General features: G+C 42.8%; 1 protein-coding gene across 1 annotated transcript in view; it reads right to left on the reverse strand.

The window, feature by feature from the left end:
* Positions 1-23,160, reverse strand: part of MAN1A1 (mannosidase alpha class 1A member 1) — a 138,825-nt gene extending 115,665 nt beyond the window's left edge. The window contains exon 1 of the mRNA XM_030267798.4: positions 22,309-23,160. Coding sequence (XP_030123658.4) covers positions 22,309-22,899 — 591 coding nt within the window. The 5' untranslated portion in view covers positions 22,900-23,160. The remainder of the gene's footprint in view (positions 1-22,308) is intronic.
* Between the last annotated feature and the right edge of the window lie 1,312 nt (positions 23,161-24,472).

Below are 24,472 nucleotides of genomic sequence, written 5' to 3' on the forward strand. Positions count from 1 at the left end.
AAATCTTCCTCTGCAATAAGCAGATATAATTGATACAGAAAATCATAGAATGATTAATACTTCATCAGCTCCATGTGAGTTTAGGAAGAACTTTCACAGACTTATAGAGAATGCCTGTGATCATACTTTCATGACAGTCAAAAGAAATCAGATGCTCAGTTGTACAAGAAAATTAATGCAAAACCATAAAGCCATTATGAGATAAAAACAGCCACCAAGGATACTAGTGGTCTGTTCCAAACACCTCCTGGCAGTGGAGGATACAGAAGAAAAATAAAGGATTTAATTAAGAGGCATGAAAATGTTTTCCTCAATGGAAAGGCTGAAAAATGGGCAACAAGATAAAGACATGAAAAAGTAAGGATTATTCCTGAATGACTTTGCAGAAGACAAAAGGAAGAAACGAAACACACAAACATTAGGTTTGTCACTGAAAAGGCAAACACTCAAGAATTATTGCCAGAAGATACATCAACAATCTAACAGGATACTGAAGCATTTGAAAGAGCAGATGGTCAGAGAGGCCCAAACTCCATACTGCATTTCCTAAGCTGTTAACAAAAAGTGCGTCAAGTACAGTTTTCATAGCACAAATGGAATGTAATTTTAGTTTGCACTATCTATAACACAGATAATGGCATGATGACTTTATTAGGAGATACCTTCCACCCCAAACACCCAGTAGAGACTTGAGATTAGAGTCACAGAATCGTTAAGGTTGGAAAATACCTCTAAGGCCACCAAGTCCAACCATTAACTCAGATCTGCTAAGGCCACCAATAAAATATGTCCCTAAGCATCATAACTACTGTCTTTTAATAATCTCCAGGGATGGGGATTCCCTGGGCAGCCTGTTTCAATGCTTGACAATCTTTTTGCGACAAAGCTTTTCCTAACACCCAAACTAAACCTCCACTGGTGCAACTTGAGGCCATTCCCACTTGTCCTGTTGCTTGTTCCCTGGGGAAGAGTAACCTCATCTCACTACAGACTTCTTTCAAGCAGTTGTAGAGAGAGATCACATCACCCCTGAGCCTCCTTTTCTCCAGGCTAAACAACACCATCTCCCACAATGGGTGAAAATTTTAGCTTTTTACTTCCATCTAAACTTACAGTTTATCAGCAGATATGGTGCCTCACACAAATACATAAGTTACCATAAAAAGATATAGAAAGTGCAATGTTTCTCCATAAGACAATGCATTCAACAACTACCTGCAGTTTCTGACCCTTCCTACAAAGGAACAGGAAAGCCAGCTACTGAAAAGAAAGGAAAAACTTTCCTTGTGATGTGACTTGCTTTCCAGGCACTCCCTTTTTTTTAATACTCTTGCTTTTTTTCAGGCAAGCATGTAAAACCACACAAGTCTCCCAGAACCTCTGTTGATTCCTCACTTGCATTTCAAGATTCCTTACGAAGATCTATCAGAGTACTCAGTGTAAATGACAGAACAGATGAGACAAAGTCCTTGCTCTCCCTCAAACTTTTGGAACAGTTCAGCCTAAAGTTGAAACTTTAGGGGCTTGAACTAGGTGATCTTGAAGGTTTCTTCCAACCCAAATCATTTTATAAAAATAATCTAGGGAGTTTGCTGCATCTGTTTTCTAAGATATGCTTCAAAGATAAGCATAACTATATGGCAAAAGTGAAAAGAAAACATCGAAGTCATAATAATAATTTAAAAAAATACCCATGTCAGGTCATCAAGCTACAAAGTGTCTGGTAGAGTAAAGCCAGGGATGAAGTTTGCTGTTGAAAATCCACTTCCCATGTTTATAAACAGCTCTCCCTCAATGCACAGAAAACAACCAACCAACCAAACATATACAAGCAAAAAACACATCAACTTCACTTGTTATGGATAGAAAGATGAATTTGACAAGCCCCTTCCAGGCAGGCTGATGGCAGAGGAGCAGAGCAGGCAGGGACTGAGCCTCCCCAGCAGCCCATTTGACAGGTCCTGTCACTTTTCATTTCTGGCTTACTGCCTACCCGCGAGTAGCTCTTGTAAATTCCGAAGATTCTACTTTTGGGTGAAACATTTTTTGAAAATAAGTATATTGCTCTATAGTCTCACATTTCTTCCCTATATCACAAATTTTCCACCAGGAATGTTCTTTGTCCAGCTCTGGGCTCAACCTGTTTTCCAAGTTTACCCTTTTCCAGCTTCCAAGTCCCCAAATCTCCAATGCAAACAGCTGTAGTTACCCCTATAGAAAGACCTTAGGAAACCTCCAGCTACATCTTCAGTTTCATAAACACTGAGGTATGTGTGAACTGTATAATTCTTCAAATTTCGGGGGGTGCAGGCGCAAAGAGCAGCAGGCTGCCAGACTCTCTGCGCGGCAGGGCGGCAGGGGAAAGGCGCTGCCAGGCTGGAGGCGGCTCTGCCACGGTAACAGCAGCAGCAGGTGCGCGATGGATGCTGCAGGTGACAGAGCAGCCCCACGCAGGGGGCTCACCCCATCCTGCGGCACCGCGACACGGCAGCCGTGGGACAAAGGGCAGGCAGGCAGCAGAGATAACAGACCGCTGGCTTTTAACAGGACTGAGAGCAGTGAGAAGAGCAAAACCAGGCTGGTTAACTGGGACGTGAGGAGGATGGCAAATGGAAAGAACTTGGAAAACAAAGAGCAGGAGAAGGGAACGCAAGGAGGGACAAGTCAGGTGTCTGAGGGCACATTATCCATGCAGTGAGGAGGCAGCTGGGTGCTCTCCCTCCTGCAGGTGAGGGAACAGCTAGAGAGGAACTCCCGAGGTCTTAAAATATACCAGATGGAGCAGACCTTTCCCCAGGTTTATAGCTCATTCACTGAGCATTTGGGTAGTACTTGGAAGTTATGAATTCTGTTTGTACCATCCTGAAACAATGCGAATAACTTTACTCAGGACCCTTTTTTGACTGTTTTTCCTGTCTCAAAAATAGATTTTTCTCAGAACAAGGCAGACAACAACTATTCCAGTTCTCAGAAGATACTCAACACAAAAAATGACTGCTAGATCAGAGTCTAAAAGGCTTATCTACTTCAGCTTCCTACTCCTAACAAATGCTTATGAATAGTACAAGCAAATAAACACTTCCTATGAGTAATAGGAATGTTCAGAGCTTCAGAGTGAAAGACTTTTGGAGCCAGATGTGATGCTTGCATGATTAATAATGCCCAGTAGAGTTTTCTTCCACGAAATTACTCAACTGTTTTCTGAGCTTGTTTCAATTTTTTATATTCATAACATCCTGCAGAATGATCTTTATAGCTCTTTACAGCAAAGAACAGGTTTTTTCTGGTTTTATCACCTAGTAGTTTCATTTGATGTGCCTTATATTCAACAAACAGGAATATTTCTCAGAATAGATGTAAATAATACCACTGAGTACACCACAAAAATGGATGTCTTAATGTCTTACTCTTACCTCCTTCTCCCAATTACAGTGCTTTCCTAAAAAACAGGGACTCTATTTAATCTTACAATTTTGAAACAAAATATGCTTTTATTATGCCTTTTGGTAAAGATTGTTGTAGTGGAGAATAGACTTGACTGAAATGTATGGTATATTTCCTTCTAATTATCTACTATTTTTGAATTAGAAGAAGCTAATGTGCTTTAAATCTTAGTGCCTGCATTCTAATATGGGGAAGCAATTCTGATCTTCTCTGAAATACTTAATTAGATCCATCCATAAAAACTTTATATAAAATAGCCATGCGCTATCACAGTATCCAGTTTTCACACCATGTTCATGAGCAGCAATTTTTGACTCTCAGTGACGAGCAGGTTACCTGCCTATGACCTCAGTCTCTATACATTTACTGATTTCAGGATCAAATTTCAGAAATCCAGAACTTTTAACTTTTAAGGATTCAGATATAACATTTAGCATGTTAAATTAACATGCCTTAGATGTCTAAGATATCAGTTTAGGACAACAGAGGTTTCAGTCCTTCTAAGGATATAATATTTCACCAGAACTACACAAAGTTCCTTTTTGAGCACAGAAGTTGAACACATGAGCTATTTAGACAGCTTCTTACAGTCTTCTCAAAACTGCAATATGTTTCATTCTTAGAATTTATTCTTTCACAGTTATTTCTGTTCAAAAAATGAAAGAAGGAAAAAATAGTTGTTGGTCTGATTGAACAAAAATGTGAAATGTTTTACTCAAAGAATTTGAGAAAGACTTGTCAGTTCTTCCAATGCTCTTCTGCGGCTGTGTTTGGAACGAATAAAATAAAACTACATAGGTTTTTCATTGTAATGACCACTTGAAAGAAAACTATCATTAAAAAAACCCCTCCTGACACATCTGTTAAGTCTGTTTTGTCTGTTCACTTTCACAAAATGCTGAATCATATTTTCTCCACATGCAAAAGAGACAACTGACCACACACAGAGATCTCATCTGAACATTGTGGCTTGGATCTGTAATTAGCAATGTTTTAGGTTGTTTGTTTTAAAACCAGGACACATTGGAAGGTTCTGACATCATTTGTTTAGAGTAGGACATAATATATCCTAGTTGTTTCCTGTTAATCATAACAATTCATCATTCCCTGTGTCCAGCGATTTAAGGCTTCCAAGCACATGGGATAAAAAACCTGTATGTATTGGTGTCCTGATTTTGGCTGGGATGGAGTTAATTTCCTTCTCAGTAGCTAGTACAGTGCTGAGTTTTGGATTCAGTAATAGACTAATGTTGATAACACACCAATGTTTTCGTGGTTGCTAAGTGGTACTTATCCAAGTCAAGGACTTTTCAAGTTTCCCAGACTCTGTCAGCAGGTGCACAAGAAGCTGTGAGAGAGCATGGCCAGGACAGCTGACTGAACTGGGCAAAGGGATATGCCATACCATGGAACATCATTCTCTGTATATAAAACTAGAGCGGTCTGCTCCTGAGGGACTGCACCCCATGGAAGGGACCCACACTAGAGCAGCTCATGAAGAACTGAAGCCTGTGGGAACGACTCATGTTGGAGAAGTTTGGAAAAGACTGTTTCCTGCTAGAAGAACCCTAAGCTGAGGAAGAGTCTGAGTAGTGTCCCTGAGGAGAGAGGAGCAGCAGAGACAATGTGTGATGAACTGGCCACAGACCCCATTCACTGTCCTCTCCACCAATGGAGGGAGAAGAGGCAAAGAAAATTAGCAGTGAAGCTAATCCCAGGGAGAAAAGAAGGGTGGAAGAAATGAATTCTAAGATTTGGGTTTACTTTTTGTTACCCTAATAAGATTTGATCTCCCCATGTTGAATCTCTTTTGCTCATGACACTGACTGGTGAGTGATCGCTCCTTCTCCCTATGTCTACCCACAAGCCTTTCATTTTATTCTCTCTTACCTATTCAGCTGAGGAGGGGAGAAATAGAGCAGCTTTGGTGGGCATCCGACTTCCATCCAGGGTCAACGCAACATACTCACTTAAGCATATTTGCAAACTTTTAGCTGACATGGTTAGTTGAGAGTTAAAAATTTACCTGCAGTAGCTAAGGAAGGCAACAAAGTACTGATGTGAATATTGCAGTGGAAATCTTATTGTCCCATCTGCCAGCCATAAAAACAAACAAGCCAACTCTATCACTGCCTTACCCTGATGAACACAAGAGACTCATTTCCTTGTATTCTACTTGCACCCATTAATAGCCTATATTCTTTTAAGGCTGTCATTTCTTTGAAAAATCAGCTTTGAGCTTAGTCCTTTTACACGTACTAGTGTAGTAGCTTTGACAAGAGCTACTAGGCAGTGTGTTCATCTGCTACTGACTCTGAAATAGGTCACTAACCATTGCTCCAGCTACATCAAAGCAGACCCCTCCAGAAGTGCCACACCAGTCAGGGCCCCAGCTGGAGTGCTGAAGAGCCTGGAGCTTTTCATGTCCCATTCAAAAGCAGTGAGATGTGGCAGGAAAGCCTTTGGGCTGTACAACACAGGAGAGAAGGCTTTGCTCTGGTGCGTGGTACTACTGGAACTGCTCTCATATCACCACCTCTGGCCATAGATGGAAAGCCAGAGAGTTGGTCCCACAATACACCACTATAATTAAAACGTCCAGCAGCTCAGACTTTCCATTTCTCTACCTCACTTCATGCCTGCCTTTATATATGATGTCTCTGCCGCTCACTACTAATAGGTAATAATCAGATGCCGGAGCAGAAACTATCAAGCTTAAATATTGACCAAGTATTTTACATTTTTTGAGGAAGATATAAAGTCAGCATCAAAAGTCAATAATGCCTACTGGTGCAAGTGAGTGCTGTAATCAGACTGCAGACTAAACCCAAGGCAGTGTCAAGCAAAATGTAAAATGAAGGGTCTGCAAGAGAGGCAGCACTTCAGAAATATGTCTGCATTTGAAGTTTTGTGACAGCACTAAATAAACTCAAATTCAAAAACTATAGTCTTCCAAAACACATGCCCTGAAAAAACTTGTTTAATATTTGCAGTCTGGTGTCTTTTTCATTGATTTAAAGAGAAATTGTTTACTGCTTTCTTTTGGAGGAATAGCAGTCTGTGTGGAGCATCATTTGCTATGTTTGAAAGTGACAGATACAGCCATAAAGAAAGGAAACTCACTTTCACTGCAGTGCTCCCTCTAATTCTCTGTCTTCATACCCAACACTAATGAGGGGACATTAGAATGCCTTAAGAAATCATTGGAAAATGCCAGTTCCATGCCATCATGTCACAGCTACCTTACAAGGTAGACAGTGGGAGAGTTCAAATACCTCACCCCAGATGGAGGGATCTTTTAGTGACCCCATCTCTGTACAATAACACTCTTTTTGGACGCAAACTACTGTAATAATTTGTTCATAATGGAAGGTATGTTTTTTACAGATCAAAGTGGACTACAGTTTTAGCTTGGCGTTAGTCCACATTACAAAGTAAATAAAGGAATATATGTTCAACCTATGCCCAAATTTCAAGGAAAAGTACAAATATTCTGCAATCTTCATTCACTTTCAGAAACGTTTGCCCCCTGTGCTCCAAAAGGCTTGGCACCAAATGCACATGCATGTTATTCTATGAATAACACCAGCACATACACTGAGACTTACAGAGAGAGATGATTTTTCAGTGGCAAAGCGTGTGCCAAAAATGCAGTGGCGTTTTGGTGAATTTGCTTCCAGCTCTAACAGAACCACAGCTGGTTAGAATTTTAAGTGTACTGCCAATGTCCAAGGGAGAATAAAAAGAACATGAGTTTTTGTGCTGATCTGGGGAAAGTGGTTGACTGTACAGATCTTAAAAGGTCATGAAAATCCAAAAATCTTTTTTTTCCTCACAATACATATTTTTCCTACTTTTCTGTAGAAGCAGAAGCAATTGGGTTTAGAGACAGATGCTAAGAGAAATTAAATTCTGCTGTAAAACCCCAAATTATTTCTAAATTTGCCTAGAGGTACTACTGAGGTCATTGCTACTTCAGTAATATTAACCATCTCACAAAAGCTGGTGAGCACGAGGAAACTGAGCAATGTCCCAAAGTGAGAAATAAATTATGTGAATTAAGTGTAGAAATTAAATTCTTATCAAGTACCTTGTATAAAATGCTGATAAGAATTTTCAGTAAGCTGTAGTGAATAAAATTTGTTTTTCAGCATATTCTGACTGGCAAGCAAATACTGCTCTTGCCCAAAGAGGTCTATATTTAGTTGGTAATAGCCCTTCTGAAGACCAAAAATATTCTTTATCCCCAGCAGTCCAAAGGGCAAAAGGCAAAATACATGAATAATACAAAATTTAATTAGAGTTCATACAATAGTCATCAGTCTACCTTTATATACAGCTCCATACTAAGTTTCAAGAACTACCTTTCATCATCTGAGCTAAACACTTCCTCCCTACTTACCAGCCAAAACAAGGGCCTTTCTCAAGTTTCAGTTTCACATACAAGCAGGAACAGCTGTGAAATACTCACACCTCACACTATAGAAAAGCATGCTACCTAAAAATTACAATTTGAGTTACTTCTTTGACAATAATTTCACAAATCAGAGTATGAGCTTTTTCTCTACCTTTTTTTCATTAACAGACATACAGATTTATATATCCAGACACATACAAATCTTTCTCCATTCCAAATGCTCTTAAATGCTGATTTCCTTGGTAAAATGTGTCACATACTAGCTTTCAAGCAAAAGATGAGCAAGTTTGCCTTATCCCAACAAAAAATTTTCTCTCCTTCCTACACGTAACATCTTTGTGGAATTTAGTAAAGTCCACAGAAAAGGCTGAAGTTGAAATTTGAGTGAAACTGAGGAGACGGGAAGAAGAAAACATAACATGTAACAAATTCCCTCTTGTTTTTAATACAGCATGTACAATGCCACCCAGGATGCTTCCTAGAAATAGCATTTTTGAAACCAGATATTACAGCATAGCAGGAATATCCAAAAGAAATTATGAATAAGTTATTATCTTCTAGATAATAGCACATTCATGGCCTGCAGAAGTTCCCCACATAACACAGGATTAAGGGTAACCAAGCTACCAAGCACAAGAGATTCATTATTGGTGATGCTCAGTAAAATCAGCCACAAGGTTCTCAAGGAATGTTTCTATATGTGGACATAAGGTAGGGCTGGTAAAACAGATACTTCAGTGTGTTTGTCATTGAGGCAGCTGATCATGTCCGCATTTATTTGCACTGCAGCATTCACATGAACACAGAGGACTTCTTAAGCTGGTTTGGAAACTTGTCTTTGGCATAAGCCACTGGTCCTGTGCCTTCCTTAGAAAACATACACATTTTGCAAACAGTGGCAGGAATCTGAAGTGAGAAAAACTCCTCATGAAAAATAAAGATCACAAAAATACTATGCTCAAAGAAAAGGTAAGGAAAGACTCAGCAAAATCCCCCCCATCAGAGAACACAGTAATGGGCAATTAGGACACCATGAAGCTACTGCAGAGGTACTCTGAAATGAACACATGTAATACCTTGCAGTGCACTACTATGTGTTTAAAATAGCTCCATTAATATTTGTGTCCTCTAGTTCTTATGATCAAGACTACAGCTGACAAAAAAAATGTTCTTTCAGTGCCCACCAGGTGACCATTCATCTAAAAGTTTCTTTTCACGTGCAAGAGATCAAAATGGTGTGACTTCACTAGCTTAGACTACAGGATCAGCCTTACACAGGAAAATGTTGAATTTTTAATTCAAGACACCGATCAAAAATATAGAAGTGGACAGGTGAAGCCACTGGTCTTGCTCTGAATTGCTGAATGACCAAAATAATGTACTTTCTTGTTGAAATGAAACCTCCATAGTCAGGTACAGTCAAAAACTTAAAAAAAAAATAGTCTAATGAAAATTAAAATAAGCTTAACTCTTCTTTAAAACCTCAAAGCCCTTTCCTCAAACTTACTCAGTACCTACTAAAAGTACTCATTATAGGTTTTAATCAGCTACCTTTTTACACTTATAGGGCCAAATAAAATCTATGTGTTGTCACTGTTCCCACAACAAAGGATCATAAATCTGGGGCAAAAGGAAGGCTATACAATCCCTGCTATAGATAGAGGGAGCTTTGCTTCTCACATCACAAAATCAGAATAAGTATGTCAAATTGAAGGGATGTTCATTTATTTCTATAATGCTGGAAACCAACCCTTTTAGAAGTGACTAGTGGGTCTGGACATTGAGCATGAGGCAATGTAAAGAAAGACTTCATTTTCAAAACCAAGCTTCTGTAAAGCCAGACCTCTTTATGATGTCAAAAGTGACAGAAAATCAAATGCTGATGAGTTAGACTCTTCTGAATCAGTGTGTAGTTCAATAGTACAACCCCACTGTAAAAATACTTACAGTTCCTCCAATAAACCCCATAATAAGTCAGAAAACACAGATGGAAATTTATTTGAAAAATACATGTTTATAAGCTAGTGGTTAGACCCTTATAAAAGAAATCAGACAGAACTGCACTTTAAACCTACTATAATGGCATCCATGTAAGTTTCAATACAAATTCCAAACATGCCAACTTTGAAATTACTCTGTGTTAGCTTTCATGTCCTTAGTTTCATATCTACAATTTATAAACATCAGGTGACTGATGGTATTCAGAGGAAAGATATTTCAAAAAAGCACACAGACTGTGTCAGTGTGCTAGTCACCCATCTATAGCCACAAAAGTGGCAAAAGCTGCAACTAAGAGCTTTGTTTTCCATCAATAGCATGTATTTCAAAAATTCTAAGGGCAAGTCATTGTATTAACATTTGTCCAGTAAACATTTCCTCATTTTTTAAATAAAAAATATCTGCTGAGCTAACATACAGTTGCCTCCTGGGTTTCCCCAGTGAAACAGAGAGGCAGCAAGATAGCCAGGAAAGCCTGCATTGGCATTTTCCTCCACCCCAACTCCCAGGATAAAAACTTGCTTCAAAGCAACTGATGCATGAATGAGAAAGGTCTAAACCCCTAGTCTATTTAAATGTTAGACAGCAGAGATTACAATCCTGAAAGAACTGCAGAAGGCAAGATCCTGAAATTTAGGGGAATGAGCTCAGTTTCTTCAGGGACCTGATCTGAAGGATCCCATAGGAGAAGCCCCTCTAGGACTAAGGTGCCCAGGAGATCTCACTGATGTTCAATATGCCACATCAGGAGAGTGGTGGTTGCATACGGAGCTGCTCAGGTGGAGCACAAGCCCCCAGGGAAGAGAATGGGGGAGGAGGAGATGTAGGGAGATGTCCGACAGTAACTCAGAAACACTGGCTGGGCACCAGGGAAGAGGAAGCCGAAACTTATCTGGAAGTCGCCAGAGGAAAGGAGGTGCCTTTACATCAGCAACAAATGAAGGACCAAACCAAACAGGCACTGGTAACTGAGGAAAAAAAACAAGACGGAAATTCTGGGGAATTACAAGACAGCTTTATTCCAAACCTTGGAAAGAAAATGGAGCAGACCCTCCTTCATTCTATTTCCAGCAATATGAAGGACAAAAACACCTTTGCAAATGGCAAGGAAAATTTCCCAAAGGCAAAATGTACCAAATTGACCCAGTTACTTATGATGAAGCCACCGGCTCTGTGGATGAGGGCAGCACAGCAGACACAATTTCCCAGACTTTAGCAGGCCTTTTGACACAATCCTGCCTTAGCACTAAGCAGTGAAAAAGAAATGGACAAGACTCATGAAAAAGTGGCTGGCTTGACACTCTCAAGACAGCACTAAACAGGTCAAAGTGTAACTAGCCTCTCGCTACGAGTGACGTGTCTCTGGGGTTCAAAAGATCAAAAGGGCAAACATGAACAGTCACCAACTTCATGTGTAACCCAAACTCCAGCAGTCAAGAACGTGGACAAGAGGGCTCCTACCTGAATGACCACATGAGCTGATGACCAACTCTTGAAACCAAATAAAACCAAATGCAAAAATCGTATGCCTAAGTATATAATGGAAACTTACAGGCTAAAAACCAGCTTTGGGACAGATGTCCTTGGGGTCCTGGTGAACACCTGGTTGAACACAAAAAAGCAGGGCATCCTTGCAATGATGAAGGTGAACTGTATAGTGGGCAGTGTTAGCATGAGCTCATGCTAGTGATAGGAAGCAATCAACTTTCCATGTGATGTTCCTGGTGCTTCAAATGGAAGCCCTGTTCCTGGTTTTCAGTTCCCCTGCAACAATTAGAGATTTTTTTTTAAATGATGGAGAATACAATGACCTATAAAAAGAGGTAGATGAAGCTGGGTATGTTTGGACTAGAAAACAGAGGCTTCTTAAGGACTTGGGGGGGTACCCAGAAAAAGGCAGTAAAGGTAGCCACGATCATCTCAGTGAGGCAGAGTGAAAGGAGTAAAGGCAGTTTCATCAGTTGCAGTAAGAGACATTGTATCTAGACACATTAACAATTCAAAAATCCTACAAGAAGGGTCTTCAGACACTGGAATATGTTTGTCCAGAGGGGCTGCAGAATCTCTCTCTGCAGAGATTTTCCACACTTGAGTGCACAAGATTGAGCAACTCAATTTTATTTTGAAGTCAGCTCTGCTCTATGCAAGAGATCAGGCCTCCAGAGGTCCAGTGGCAAGCCTGAATTTCTCTCCCTCTCAACAATAAAATTCTGTGGTAAGCAGAAGGCCAGGAAAAAGAACAAATAGGACTAATAGTGTGCATAAATGCAGACCAACTGAGTCTCCATAATGCCCACAGACAATAAGGCAGCGTACGGAAACTGTTTCCATGAACTCTGAAAACTTTCTTAGAGAACATCTACTTTTTACAATATTTAGATTTATGTATTAAAAAAATAACTTGAGCAAAGCTGATTATTAAAACAAAAGGATTTCTTTGCTTCATCCTAATGCTCTGGATTTTGCTTGCAGCATATGCATGCTACAAGCAAAATATAAAATTATATTTTCAATTTATATGACAATTTATAAAACAACACAAACCCTATGCCTTTAACTTTTTACAAGCTGTTTTTTCAGACCACACAGAGCTTGTCCCCAGCAAACTGCATTCTCAGCTGCAGACAGCTGACCGATTGCACAATATATTTTACTCTTATGTAAAACATACATGTGGAGAGAAATATGAATATATCTATCAATACGTGATTTTTGTTTTAAAGAAACTGCATGAAGAGATGTACAGGCTTTTCTTCATAAAGGTCATTTCTTTGAAGCACCCTTCTTGATCTGTGATGTCACTTCAGCCCTTGACAAGATCATACATCTTTCTGTTTCAGTCGGTTCTAGTTCAGTGCCATGCTTACTCTAGAGATTTTAGAGAAAAAAACATTAGAATATCAGTCAATTTGCAGTTGGTCTTTCCATGGCATAGTTTTTCCCATGGTGATTCTTAAGACGACATCACCAGAACAAAGAAAGGAGCATGCAGGTTTGAAGTGGTATAACTTTTTAAACAAGTAACATGTATAACTCCTCTACTCTCTAAATGGTAACTAGATTTTCTGTTGCTTGATGGAGGTGGGGGACAGAATACAACACTGCAAATGATTAACATCTATTTCTCTTCTTTAAGATTTAAAGAATTTAGTATTACTACCTAGATCCAACTCAGAATTTCAAGTGCAATTCTTAAAATCACAGATGGGTGGAGAACTACAACCACAGTAGCAAGCAACAGATTTCCCCACAGACAGCAGTATGGGCAAAGCTTTATCAGCAGTTCCACCATTCACTGCACCAACAGATGTCAGTGCTCAAAGACAGTGAGAAAAGACTGGTCTGCATGTGTCTATCATTGAATAGTAAAAGTACTATCTCCTTAAGGACTACACTTTGAAAGCAAAATGGCTTTTTTTAGCTTGATATTCTTTGACACTAGCTACTTTCTATTTCCTCGGAAGAAAGCAGTCCCCGAACAAAAGAAATTTCCAAAGATTCATATTAAGCAGGGAACTAAGTGAAAGAAAAGTATGCAGACACTCTTAAAAAATAGTCTCACAGTGGTCTGAATACTAATTAAAGAAGCAAGCCACACTGATATAATGTAATTTTACTGCAATGTTTTAAAAGCAGACACTGACTTTTAATAAATAATTGAAAAAGAGTGTTTATGTTGCCAAGCAATACGATCACCCCTACACAAGTGAGGGTGATGTAAAATTCTGGGAAGAAAGTATCAGATAGTCTTTCTTTCTACTGATTCGTATGAAAAGCATATAGTACTGCCTCTACCCTAAATTGCCAGCATGATATATCTTCACATTGGAAGTGCAAAGCTGCATACTTTTCCATTAAAACTGTTTCTACCCAGTATCAGAGAAAGAAGTTGATTCTTTCAGCTAAGTATTTTTGAGATGCACACAAAGTCTTGTAACAGCCAGATGTTCCACAGTAATCAGCTCATTTGTTTCACAGAATCTTTTCAGTCCTTTGCATGGTATTGTCTACCATTTCTTCTGATTTTCACCTATGTTCTTACATGATTAGAGAAAAGGCCCAAGTTTCAAGTAAGCCAGAGTCCACTCACTTACTGCATTCTTAAAACAAGTTTAAAACCAAGGTACATGCAGCTTACAAGAAGGAGTAGGAAGACAAATTAAAATAGATTTTACACTTGTAGTTACCCTTGCCTCAGAGACTGTGTATCTCAGTGTTCCCACAAGGACTGTGAATGTTTAATTTTAACAGTTATAAGAATGTAACAGCAGGTTATGTGCTCATCCAATCTGTTTGAAAAGCTTTTAAAATCAGAGGCATCAAAATGAGCAATACCTGTATCTTCATAAATACCAGCTACAAAAGTTTACCATGGAGAGTTATAGCAAGTTGTCATATTATTTCATGCAAGCCTTTCTTGGTTACACCAGAGTTCAAATGGAAGATTTCAAGATGCAAGAAAGGCAGACCAGGAGTTTTACTACTCTACATGCCTTCCTTCATAACAGCACTGGAGCACAGCACGCAAGTGCTGCTTCAACACCTTACAAACATAGTGACCTAAACACAGAACCAGGGAGCCTCAGGTTTAACCTGTCCCTGCAATAAAACAATGCATTTAGCAGCAGTTTAGTGGTAAAGCAAAGCTGCTCATGTGCAATCATGAATCCCACTCCAAAGCTCAGGTATAAACTGACCCTAATGACCTGACATGCCCATGCTGGACACCTGCAGCACAGGTGGGAGCAAAGACAGCCTTCACCCAGCACAGAGCAGCCTGGTTTAGTGGGGAGCAGCCAAACAGGAACCAGGTCTCCACGTTCCGCTCTGAAACCTGGCACACCGTGCACCCTGTGTGAGTCAATGGACTGCTCTCAGCCCTAGAAAAGCACCCAAGTGCTTCTCCTCAACAGCAAAGCCTTCTGGACTGCGCAGGCAGGGCTGCCAAGCACTGCGATACAACTGCGGCTCAACCACAAGTCTGTAAAAGGTTTCATTTAATCTGGTTCGGGGAAGCATGCGCTTCATTACTCACCAATTATGTTTTCATAACAGACTTGCAGACACGATTAAAAAGAGTCACGGAAAACAGAAAAACAGAAGGTGCCTCTCAGAAGTGTGCACACAATCTTTATATCACATGCTTTAAAAAGCCCAAACAACTCAGTGAAAAAAAGAAAAACAACAAAAAACAAACAGCTGAATAATGTTGTGGATAAACAAGATTTTCCCACAAAAGGAATCAGTATATTGAGCATCTGGTACATTGCCCATATTGCTTAATTTACAGTGCCTCATCCCCCCCCCCCCCCCCACCATTTATTTCCCTCACTTGTAAAATCACAGTTCTATAAATAACTTAGAAAGAGACCACAAAATCCTTCAAATCTGAATGTATAAAACTTACTTTACACGGAGACTCATCTGAATACTTGAGTTTGTTATCAAAAAGACACACAACCAGTGTGTCTCATCATCTCTGTACCACTTCAGGTGGCAGTTTATTGCCAGAGTAAGTGCTGCACTGTTAAGACAGAAACACTGAATCTAAGCCACTTTCCTGAAGTATTACTCTTACTGTGCCAAATGAGTTAGGAAGACAAATTTGTTATTTGTAAATAAAGGAAATACTTATCCAGATAGTATCTTTAACATGAAAACTGCTGAAATTTCCTCTTATGCTGGCTCCCCAAGCTGGAAAACATCCCAACCTAACCAAAGAGGGAGTTAACACACAGCAATCCTTAGAGCAGCATGTTTCAGACAACTTTAAGAAAAGGTCTGTCCATCCAACAGCCACACAGGTCCTTCTGCAAAGACATTAATTATTTTGCACAAGAACTGTCTTCTCTCTCTCCATGACTTCCTTTTCATAAACCCTGTGCTTTCATTAACATTCAAAGAAGGTATCACAGCCTGGCTGTCTACCACTCTTACTTGCTCCCTGAATGAGATAAGACCACTGTCTTAACAGTGGATTTTAATAAAGAGGTGGAATTTTTTTGTGCTTCAGTAGAAGCTTTGCCTTTACAGAAAGATAAAGAGTTAATCATGTGCTTGTTTTTGTTTGTTTGGTTTGGTTTGTTGGTTTTTTGGGGGGGTTTGTTTTTGTTTTTGAGAAAGCCAGATGTTTTCCACCCAACATTTAAAGCCTTTTCATTTTCCCCACAATTCTGAGGATCTGGTCATAAAGGATATTCAGTTGGTTTCAATAAATTTACCTGTTGAGAATACAGACAAAGTCTAAAGATAGGAAAATTAAATATTATTCTTAGCACACAGAAAACAGGTGCAAAGCTGTAAAAACATGAACATGGGAACACACCCCATTCCAATCAGATATGCACACAGTTATACAGTGAAACACCCCTCCAACTCATGATCCAAGTTCAAATCCAAGGTCCTTTGACTGAAGGGAGGCTATGAGGTTCTCATAAAAAAATCCCAAACAAACAAAACAAAAAACCAAAACAAAGCAGCACCTGAAACAACTCACCTGAAACAATGCCCTTCCCTAAAAAGACCCTAGGGGATCTTAGCAGGAAAAACATTAACTTGGCAAATATACTCTATTTCATATTTTGGGGACATAAAGATGCCTCAGACCATTCTCCCCGACTTTCCTCTCCCATTCAAATGCAGTGGCTTAGTGGGATCCACTGCATGCACTGTGCTCAGACCTCTCATAAGCCATTTCAGCTCCCTACCCCGCCAGGCCACAAACCCAACAAATGCAGTGGTAGCTTCACGTCTGGTTGGCAAGTTCAGCTGGCTCTCCCTAGATTCTGCCAAGTGAGTCACTGAATCATACTCAGGAACACAGCTGAAGCTTCTCTGCATCCTGTGGTGCCATTAACCCTAAGCAAACACTTTAACTTATTGGTCTGTGACATTTTGGATATCATAAGGCAACTTCCAGTTTACCATCATCATATGTGATTCCCATCTTTAGGCACTTTATTTACCTCCTCAGTGGCTTTTATAAAACCATAAAAAAACCCCAAAAACACATACAGTATTTACCAGGAAGGGAAGCACTATCAAACACTCAAAGAGAAATAGCAAACACAAAAATACTGAAGATTACATGTAAATAAACAAAGCTTTGGTTGAGAATAAAACAAGATTAAACTTCAACAAACTTAATGACAACTATAACATATTAGCAAAGTCACAAGATACTTCAAGAAAACTTCTTTCGAAATGCATTGATTGCATCATCAGCATGTTGGCAGGAATCGCCACACTGCTTACTCATTACATGTGAACTCTTTTCCGTTCACTGAATCATGTTCTTAAAGAAATGTACCATCAGGGAATGTGGATTTTTCTGTTTGAAACTCAAACCACCCAATCCTAAAACTGCTGCATTCTAACTGCTCCCTCTCCTATGAAGGTCCTCACAAGCTTCCTCTCAGTAAAAGCACTGAATTTTGGTCTACAATAGCTGGGGCTTCAGTAATTCCTGTTCCTGTATTTCCTTTCTCCTTTACTGTTATGAGAAGAGGGGTTGGGAGGTAAACCTTCTGAAGGGAAATGCTTCACTCTGCTAAAGATGATTACAGTAGATCAAACCTTTGCTCTGCAAAAGTCTCATTGCAGAGATTCAGTTTTAATGGAGAACTTAGGCAAGAAGATCAGATACCAGCTGCTAAGACACAGCTACTCAAAGAGATTTCATACCTGTTCCCTCACCAGAGCCAAACTAGCACCAAGTCAACTCCTTCATTAACACCTTTGACTCACCAACCTGACAAAGTTTAGCAGAAATCCATCCAGTTTTTTGGTTTTTTTTTTTTCACTCTGACAGTTTTTAGCTGACTTACAGATCTGAAACAGCTTATGGAGGGATGCAGTGAAAGTCACAGAAAGAAGATAGTGGGGAAAGGCAGTCAAAAGTGGTATGAAGAGACTTCTCCTCTTCTAATAGCAAGAAATATTAGTGAGCTCACCTTGTCATGTAAACACCCTCATAAGGAAACAAAACTCCATCCAGCCTGGCACTGGACCTTCCTTAGCACCACTACCAGGACACCAGGCAGTAGGAAAAAAACTGGTGGAAGCATGCAGGAAGACACAAGCGGCCAACTGCCCTTCCACAGCAGTGAGTGACCATCCATAATTTTGCCATCACTCCTTGTTAACGAAGAGATCTGACTATGTCCAAGTATTTTATGTCAAGCACATATTAGATCTGATTAGTGCTTTATTTCCATGCTCACAAGCTTTCTTTCCCCAAGACATTGCTGAACATCCCTTAATATTACTGATACTTCCATCTAAACTGCATAAAAGCCACCACAGAAAATGAAAACTGAGGACTTAAAAAGCTTCAGAATTCACACTGCCAAGGCCACCTCAACTCATTTCTTTACAGAAAGGAAGGGAAGCTGCAGAGTCTGTTTTGCTGACTTACAACCAGTGCCCTGTTGAGCTCAAAAGACTTGTGCTCAAATTCCTCTCTGCAGGACTTGTACTACATGACTGCAACAGCTGAGAGCTGTACAAGTACTTGGAGCACTGCATGACCATGCTCTTCAGACATTGATCCCAGTTTACAAGGGAGGCTTTTATCCTGGAAGCATGTCCAAACAGCTCTGATCAATACCACGAACAGTTTCCAAGCTAGTTACTTTGTACAAGAACAGCACAGCTGCATTAGTATGGTGCTCCACCAACACCAAGAGCTTGCTGTTTAGCAGGATTAATTAGTCTGGGCAGAGCACCACACTAACGTGATTATATAGCTTCCAGTAACTAAGCTAGCTCACTCATTGTTTCTATTCTTTTGCTCTGAAATAAAAAGAGCTTAGGTTTTACTGTTTTCTTAACACCTAAATAATTCCAGCACCGTTTTTCCTTGGAAGAGAGAGGAATGAGACTTGGAGAAGACTCAAAATCAGATTTTCCTAATTAAAAGAATGCATCTCCTGCCTTCATAGCCTCTCTCCACTATTGTCATTCTCTTCTAATCACTTCTTTTGCTTGTATCAACTACCTATGCTCCTGTAAATCTTCCCCTGACATCAGGAATAATGATGTCCAGCCATAACCAAGTGACAAGAGCAGAGACTGGAAGACATTGCACTTGGGTGGAATGGAATCATCATTGCCTTCCACTCCTTTTTTCCAGGTAGGGAACAGATACCACAGGCATACCAGGGACCCAGACCTTACTCCAGGTCATGGGAATACTGGAGGAACTGACAGAAGAACCTGAGTTCTGGCAAGTGTGCTGGTATACTCAAGTGTGCTTCTTTGCTCGAGCCTCCCTGAGGCATCCTGCATGAAGAAAACACCCAGGGCAGGCAACATTAGGCCATGCAGTAAAAAAAAATCAGCAGCCACAAGCAACTGACAGCAGTTGAACAGGAAGTACTGGGGAAAGCCCCACTGCTGGCAGTACTGCTCTTCCTTCTCAGTTTGCCTGTAACAACACAGCAACAGAAGAGAAACAGAGGACTGGCAGAGCACCCATTGGTATTGCTGGTCTCTGGCTCATGTCCCTTCCCTGCACACAGCCAGAGGTGTAACACAGAAGGACAGTTCCCACACAGACCTTGAGAGCAATCATATTATTCTGACAGGGTGAAAAGAAGTGATAGCAACAGGATTTCTACTTCTTCATGTTTCCACAAGTATTTTACTTGCTCAATAAGCATCTAGCATTTCTTTTTCTTTTTGGTGATACTATGTTGGTTAAAATACTATGAGAAGTTCAAGAACCTTTGTATTTCCCTCTTGGATTAAGTTTTGCCCTGTGGTTTGTTTGTTTGGTTTTTTTTCCTAATATAAAAGAGCAAGCTGTAGAAAAAGTGGTTAAAATTTCTTGTACAAAACTTGGCTAAGAAATGCTGTAAAGTCACAGCATTTAATTGCTTTGTGATTGCAGATGATATTGCACTGGCTGGACTTCTAAACACACATGTCAAAATTTAAAACAGTAAATGGACAAAACATCTCTAAGGTATCTCACCTCTCAGCTTTATGTCAGCATGTTGGTGGGACGGAGCCCTTCCAGAACAGAAACGCAGGGAAGAACAATCTTATTTTTTGGGATTCTTTTCCTTTAAAGTAACTTGCTTCCTTCTGTAAAAAGTATCACTAAGACTAGTTTCAAATTTTGACTTCTAGATCAGATATATGACATAAATCATAAAATGCAGATGTGAATTCCAGGCTCAAAAGAGTATGAAAACAGAAAGATTTTTTATGTTTGCATCTCCAGCATGCAACCACTGGACACAAAGAGAAGAACTTTAAGGGATAATTCTGGTTTCTGTGCATTTACAGTAGAGTACAAACGTTCATACTTTAGAAAGATACAATTTAAAACTATTTAAAGTTTTAAAACTAAGCTTAAAAGACTGCAGATTATAAATCCATCTTGAAACTAAGGTAACAGTATAAAAAAAGGGGACTAAAGCTTGCAAAAAGACAAAGAGAAAAGCAAGAAAAAAACAACACATGAAACAATGTGAAGCAAGTTAGCACAGAACAGATACACCGATTTACTGTTGAAGAATGTATTCTTCAAAAAAGACAAAATCAAACAAGGCAAAGTACTGCAAAAATGCTAAAGCAGGTAAGGAACCAAGATGTTAGGGTCACATAGCGACTTAGGAGGAAAAGAAACTCTCAGAAACAACCCTCAGTATTAAGAGGACTTAAACTGAAGTATGAAGGAAAGCAAAGATCTGGAAACATAAGTGCAGTCTCTGTGTCATCTCCCATGCTTAAACAGCCAAAACTCTGTTTTGGGGAGGCTACTGTGAAACTGATGCTCTGTGTGGAAGTGGAGGAGAAAGAGGACGGAAAGGAAAGGGAGTAAGAAACTGAAGAGATACTGGCCATATGTTCGTAAGTACACATACACATGCATATCCACATGTAATAAAAGGTAACTCAGACTAGCTGGCACACAGTGGGACCAGCAGGACAGCAGTATGTTTAAGTGTTATCTTCAGTCTTCTGTACCACAGAATCATTTACATCAGGTCTGGAGCCTCATTACTTCTAAATACTTCTACATGGCAATGTCACACAGCTGGAAAAGGAGTTTGCTGATATTTCGAACTTTCCATATGCCTCAGGGAGGCTGCATGACTAAACCAGAAGACAACATATTCTCTGCACACTTCAAGATGTGGTCTATACCGTGTACTCCTAAGAGTTTCTCCCTTCAAAATACTTTTGCATTGGTACATGCTGATTATAACTTAAAACTATGCTACACAATTTGCTGAAATAGTTAAAGTGACACAAGGACTCCAGAGCACAGAATAGAACTTGATATTTGTGAGAGCTTATTACATGATGCTCGATGTGATATCACAGCTCACTCTTCAGAGCACTCTGTACAAACACACAATAAAAATAAATAATTTTAAATAAGGCTAACCAGGTTTCACAAATACTGAAATACTCTGCAGTAAGTCTCTCGCCTATCTCATTTCCATCACCCCAGAACATGAAATATATACTACTAATTAATTCATAAACCCTAATCTCTGCAGGCAGCTGAAATTGTCAGTTCGATAAATAAACCAGCCAGCACTGATGGGAAGTTGAACTGTATTATCAAGGAAATCCTTCTTCTGCTAGAAGACCGTGTCAAGCTCTGCCCACTACAGCATTACCTAGACACAGTTTGAAGAATTTTTATAAGGAAGGATTTAAACTGGTACCTGAACAAACTGAGCAGCAGGACCGATAAAAGGCGGATGGAGGAATTTGTCAAAGCAGACACAGCTCTGACCCGTTACTGCTGCAACCTAAATTGTACTTCGCCAAATGTCCTCAACTCTATGACAGCCGGTGCCGCCGAACAGTGAACCGCACGAACCCGAGACGGACCGCAACACCCCTGGAGCGCTGCACCGCACCTGCACCGCCGGACAGCCCCGGGCAGCTCCTCTGCCAGGAGTGCGGCACGGGCAGGGGGCCGTGCCCGCTGCCTCCCGCACCCCGCGGAGGCACCGGGCGCTGCCCGGCCGAGCCCGGGACGTCCCGTGGGGAGCGCAGGCGGACCCGCGCCGTTCCTTCTCCCCGGCGTCGCTGTCCCCAGCCCTCGGCGCCCCGCGAAGCGATCCATAGTCTGCCAACCCTCGTCGGGCTTTGCTCTCTCCCCGGGTTTCGGCGGAACAGCCAGGGGAACTCCGCAGCGTCGGGAGGGAGGGAAGCACAGCCGGCACGGAGCCGGCAGCGCGGGCCCGCAAGCGGGAACACACCGCGGGCTGCGAGGATACAACCGCGGGCGACGCCGACGACCTGCGCTGAGGGTACCGAGGGACAGCCGGCCAGGAAGACCCCCTTCCCGCAGGAAAGAGGCGGCAGGAGGGGTCAGGGATCCCCCAACACCGCTGCCAGACCCGGCAGAGACCTGTTGCCCCGCGCGGGAGTGTCGAGGTGCATCACCCGGAGCGGGACCGACAGCCGCCACCACCCACCTCTTTGATTTTCTCCCTCCTCTGCCGGACGTCGGGGTCGGCGGGCTCCTGCCCCACGGCGCCGACGGGCTGGCGGAAAAGGCGCTGGGGCAGCCCGGGGGCACCCGCCTCCTTCCTGCCGCGGGCGTCCTGCAGAAGTTTCTCCTTGTCCTGGCGGATGTCTCTGCGGATCTCCTCGGGCAGCTTCTGCAGCGTCTCCTTGGCCTCCCGCAGAGCCCGCTCGTGGTCCGCGCGGATCCGCTCCAGGCTGCCCGCCCCGCCCGCGGCCGCCGCCGCCGCCGGGCCGCCTCCGGGCTGCGGAGGGGCGCGGGGCTGCCCGCCGGGCGGCGGCGGCGGCGGCTGCAGGGCGGCCGAGTGGAAGAAGACGCCGCTGAGCAGCTTGGAGGAGTCGGGCAGGAAAAAGATGGCCCCGAAGCAGAGGGTGATGAAGGCGCTGAACACCAGCAGCAGCACGAACTTCTCCGTCAGCCGGAACGCGCCGGGGCCCGCCGCCTTCCTGGCCCCGCCGCCCGCGCCGCTGCCCGCGGGGCCGCCCAGCGTCCCCGGCCCCGCCGCGCTACCGAAGAGCGGCAGCAAGCTGGCGGCGGGCATGACCCCCGCGCCGCCTCAGCGCCGCGCTGCGCGCCCCGCCGCCGCCGCGCAGGGACCGCACCGCACCGGACGGCTCGGTTCCGTCGCCCCCTCCCGCCTCGGCTGCACAAAGTTTCCCCGGGCGGACGCGGTAACTTTTCCCTTTCCCGCGGCCGCGCTCCGTCTGCTCCCCCGCCGGCAGCGCTCGGCAGCGTCTGCGGGGCGGGCGCTGTCAGCTCCAGCCCATGCTGCCGCCGGGCCGCCGCCGCCGCGGGTGCCGCTCCCCGCTCCGCCCGCGCGGAACTGCCGGGCAGCCGGGGGCGGGGCGGGCCGGGGCGGGGCCGCCGCCGGCCCAATGGCGGGGGGGGGCGGGGCGCGGGCGCTGCCGGACCGCGGGTCCCGGGCTGCGCCGCGGGATGCCCTTCCCTGGGCGCCGCCGGACCCCCGCGGCCGGAGGGGAGCGGCGGCGGCGGGGCGCGCCCGCTTCGGCCCCGTGGGCGGCGGCGGCCCGGAGCGGGCGGGTGCGCGGCACCGGCAGATGCCGGCGGCGCGCCCTCGCGCACCCACGTGCACGCCGGTGCGCGCACACACACGCGCGTGCACGGCCGGACGGGCGCGCGGCGGGGGCCTGCGCGCTCACGGGCGCGCGTGCACAGGCGCGCACACACTCACCGGGGGCGCGCACCGGGCCGGGGGCGGCGCGAGGGGAGCGGGGGCACGGCGGGGCCGGGAACAACTCCTGACCCACCGGCTGGGACAAACCCGAACCGATTATTTGTAAGAAAAACAGGGGTTAATTTTATTTATTTATTTTTTCTTCTTTCTGTAAAAGTGCACCTTGTCCGAGGTAGTAGGGTACATATCTGTGTAATGTGAAAATCCGACTTTTCATATATGCAAGTAAAAATGAAAAGACCATCGTGTGCTGGCGCAAGGAAATACCATGTTTAATAGTGGATCAAATTACCGCATCAAGCTCCCCAAGCATTAAGTGAGAGGGAAAGTTTCCAAAGAAAAATAAGATATCGATTTATTATTTTTACCCATGTTACAGAGCAATGCAATAAACAGCAGGCATGTGAGAAGAATAAAATTTTGTGTCACTTTAACAGAAAATGGGAACCCAGCCAACATCCAGGGGTTTATCTCCAACTCTTTTGGAACATACTCAGAGTCTACCTAGAGTTTCACAGCAGTTCAGCGCTGTAATCTTAAACATTTGCCCCAAAATGTTAACCGCACAGTCAAAAAGAAAACAGTGAGATATGTTAGTGCCAGAAGTTAGGATGCTGAGGTTGGTTTGTTTGTGTATTCGCATGGCTTTATTTTGCAAGGGATTAAAAAAACCCAAAACGACGGTAGAGGGAAGTCTGTGCTTTAAGCAAGGGCAGGGAGAAGGCATTGTGTAAGCCTTAAAGACATGATTTTGAAAATGGGCTTGGCATGGATCTAATTCTGCTCCCAGTGGAATTAAGGGGAGTCTTACCACTGACTTAATAGGAATAAAGCAAGGCTGCTGCCCAGTGCTTTTCCAAATCCCTTTCTTTAGAAGTTAGAATATGTAACAGATTAATTAGAAACATGTTCAGAGAAG

This window comes from Taeniopygia guttata, chromosome 3, assembly GCF_048771995.1.
Source record: "Taeniopygia guttata chromosome 3, bTaeGut7.mat, whole genome shotgun sequence".
In the NCBI taxonomy this organism is placed as follows: domain Eukaryota; kingdom Metazoa; phylum Chordata; class Aves; order Passeriformes; family Estrildidae; genus Taeniopygia; species Taeniopygia guttata.